Here is a 2,040-nt window from a genome sequence, read left to right as displayed (position 1 = left end):
TTATACTGTACAATGATCTCGCGGGCCGGAAATAGTTCAATGTATGAAATAGCATTGCGGGCCAAGTTTTATTGTAAAACGGGCCGGATGTGGCCCGCGGGCCGGGAGTTTGACATGTGTGCCTGAGAGGCAATAACCATATAGCGGGTTACCATATGGTGGGTTTGTTAAGGTGGCACTACTATAGGCCTACTACCAACGGGCTACGCGTTGGGCTACCGTCCAATTTATATGGGCAGTAGCGAGCAACAGCTACAACTGGAACTCTATGCGGATAATAATTTTCAAAAGATCTTCTAACACGGTTTACTTCTATAGCTTTTGCGAATATTAAAAACAATCGATTTATTATTTTTATAGGTTTTTCTTAGAATAAGTGAATCCAAGACGTGACAAAATGAAAAATCTATTGCTACATTCAACGTATTTTATTTAAAGCTTTCTTAAGACAAGCACGACATTTAAAACGTGGTCATATGCACCAGGATAATTTTTGTATTCTTCTTTGTCGACCAACTCAGCTTCCTTTGCGTCGATCATGCTTTGTACGACTCTATCAAAGTCCAACTTGTACGAAACAACTTTCGTATTTCGGGTTGTTAATATCATCGCACCTCCGTGTTTTAAAGACTTCAGCATACCCTGAAAGTAGAAGAATATAAGTACAAATGGCTTAAACTGTGTAATCTAGAATCTATATTAGTATACACTCTTCGGTAGTTTTTGGGAGAGGAGCTTCCAACTTTTGTCATCAAACTCGAAGTAAAACTTGCGAAAGACAAGACTTACGCGCATCGCCGTCACAGGAATGTGATTGGGTACAAACGATCCGACACATATAATGACGTCATAGCTTCCTTCCTTGACGGGTAATTCTCCCGTATCGTCAACCCAATGCTGGATGAAGTTCCTGTAGCAGAAAACCAGCAGTTTATCCTACGTTTCGTAGCAATATGCGCCTCATTTCATGACGTTTACCTTATCTTCAGCTTCTTATTGTCGGCCTGTTGCAGCATATTCAAGTTAAAGTCGAGAAGGTCAAGATCACCATCGTATCCATATTCTTCTCGTATCAACTGAGCAGCCTTTCCGGTGCCTTTACAAAGAGTGTTTTTTTACAAATTTAAATTCAAACTACTAGAGTGTAAAGTTTATTCAAGTGTGTGATGTCATAATGGTGCAATTAAGTAGAACCTGAGCCAACGTCCAGAACGGTTGTGGCGTCCTTGCAATATTTTCCAAACATCTTTGCCGCTTGCGGAGGAGACTGGTAATTGAGAGTGTCCGCATCCTTGTCATAACTGTCACACCAGCCACTGTATTCTTCTTGCGAGTCTTTCACATTGTCACAAAAAATAGCAGCATGAACGTTATTTAAGGCAGCTTCTACCTTAGTTTCTTCCATTTTGATATGTTTTATTTTCAGGTCTTTATCTTCTGAAGTCGGACGAACTTGCAATAAACATTTTTACCGTAGGTTGATGGGTATAGTTACAGTGCAATAGATATAACCACAGCATAATTGTGCTAAACAGACCAATGTTTTCAGAAAGGTATCTGTCGGATCGATCCTGACAAAATACCTTGCCTCATTCGGTCTGTGTAGATCAGGGGTGTCCAACCTTTTTGGCCAAAGGGCAACATGCGATTTACGAATGATTGCGCGGGCCACTTGAGTGTTTACTGCTAATTTCTAATTAAAACCCTCACCCCAAATTTCTAATCTTAGAAATAAATTGTGATGCAATAAAATTAACTTGAACAGTTGTGCACCCCTGCACTAGAGACTATAGTATATTATCTATCTATTGCTCTATTAACAGTGGTGGGCAAACTGCGGCTCTCCGGCATGTTTTTTGTGGCTCTTCTAGTCGAATCGTAAAATTCCAAAAAAATTGTAAAGGCTACCAAGAGTACCGTTTATGAACGTTTCTTTCTTTCTTTATTTAGGCCAGCATTTCGTTTATGACGTAACAGTAGACATAGAATCTGAAGGGTTAGTTAACAGCAAGTCAACGCAATTTCACTGCTAAGACAGTA

The 2,040-nt window shown here is 39.9% G+C and overlaps 1 protein-coding gene across 1 annotated transcript; it reads right to left on the bottom strand.

Moving 5' to 3' along the window:
• Positions 1-413: 413 nt before the first annotated feature.
• Positions 414-1,786, bottom strand: LOC143462690 (methyltransferase-like protein 27). The gene is made up of 4 exons (XM_076960934.1): positions 1,195-1,786; positions 979-1,096; positions 790-910; positions 414-642 (listed from the first exon to the last, which is right to left on the bottom strand). Exons 1-4 carry the CDS (start codon positions 1,403-1,405, stop codon positions 433-435), a joined length of 660 nt encoding a protein of 219 aa, XP_076817049.1. The 5' UTR covers positions 1,406-1,786; the 3' UTR covers positions 414-432.
• Between the last annotated feature and the right edge of the window lie 254 nt (positions 1,787-2,040).

Source organism: Clavelina lepadiformis, chromosome 6, assembly GCF_947623445.1.
Source record: "Clavelina lepadiformis chromosome 6, kaClaLepa1.1, whole genome shotgun sequence".
Classification (NCBI taxonomy): Eukaryota; Metazoa; Chordata; class Ascidiacea; order Aplousobranchia; family Clavelinidae; genus Clavelina; species Clavelina lepadiformis.
The sequence above is the reverse complement of the archived record's forward strand: the minus strand, read 5'-3'. Positions and strand labels throughout refer to the sequence as shown.

What these genes read in the sequence shown, in the direction of transcription:
- LOC143462690 (XM_076960934.1), bottom strand. Translation starts at nt 1,405, where the DNA reads ATGGAAGAAACTAAGGTAGAAGCTGCCTTAAATAACGTTCATGCTGCT. An exon ending in AATAAGAAGCTGAAGATAAG is followed by an intron (nt 911 to 978) that starts GTAAACGTCATG and finishes TTTCTGCTACAG; the next exon opens with GAACTTCATCCAGCATTGGG. An exon ending in TTCCTGTGACGGCGATGCGC is followed by an intron (nt 643 to 789) that starts GTAAGTCTTGTC and finishes TTCTACTTTCAG; the next exon opens with GGTATGCTGAAGTCTTTAAA.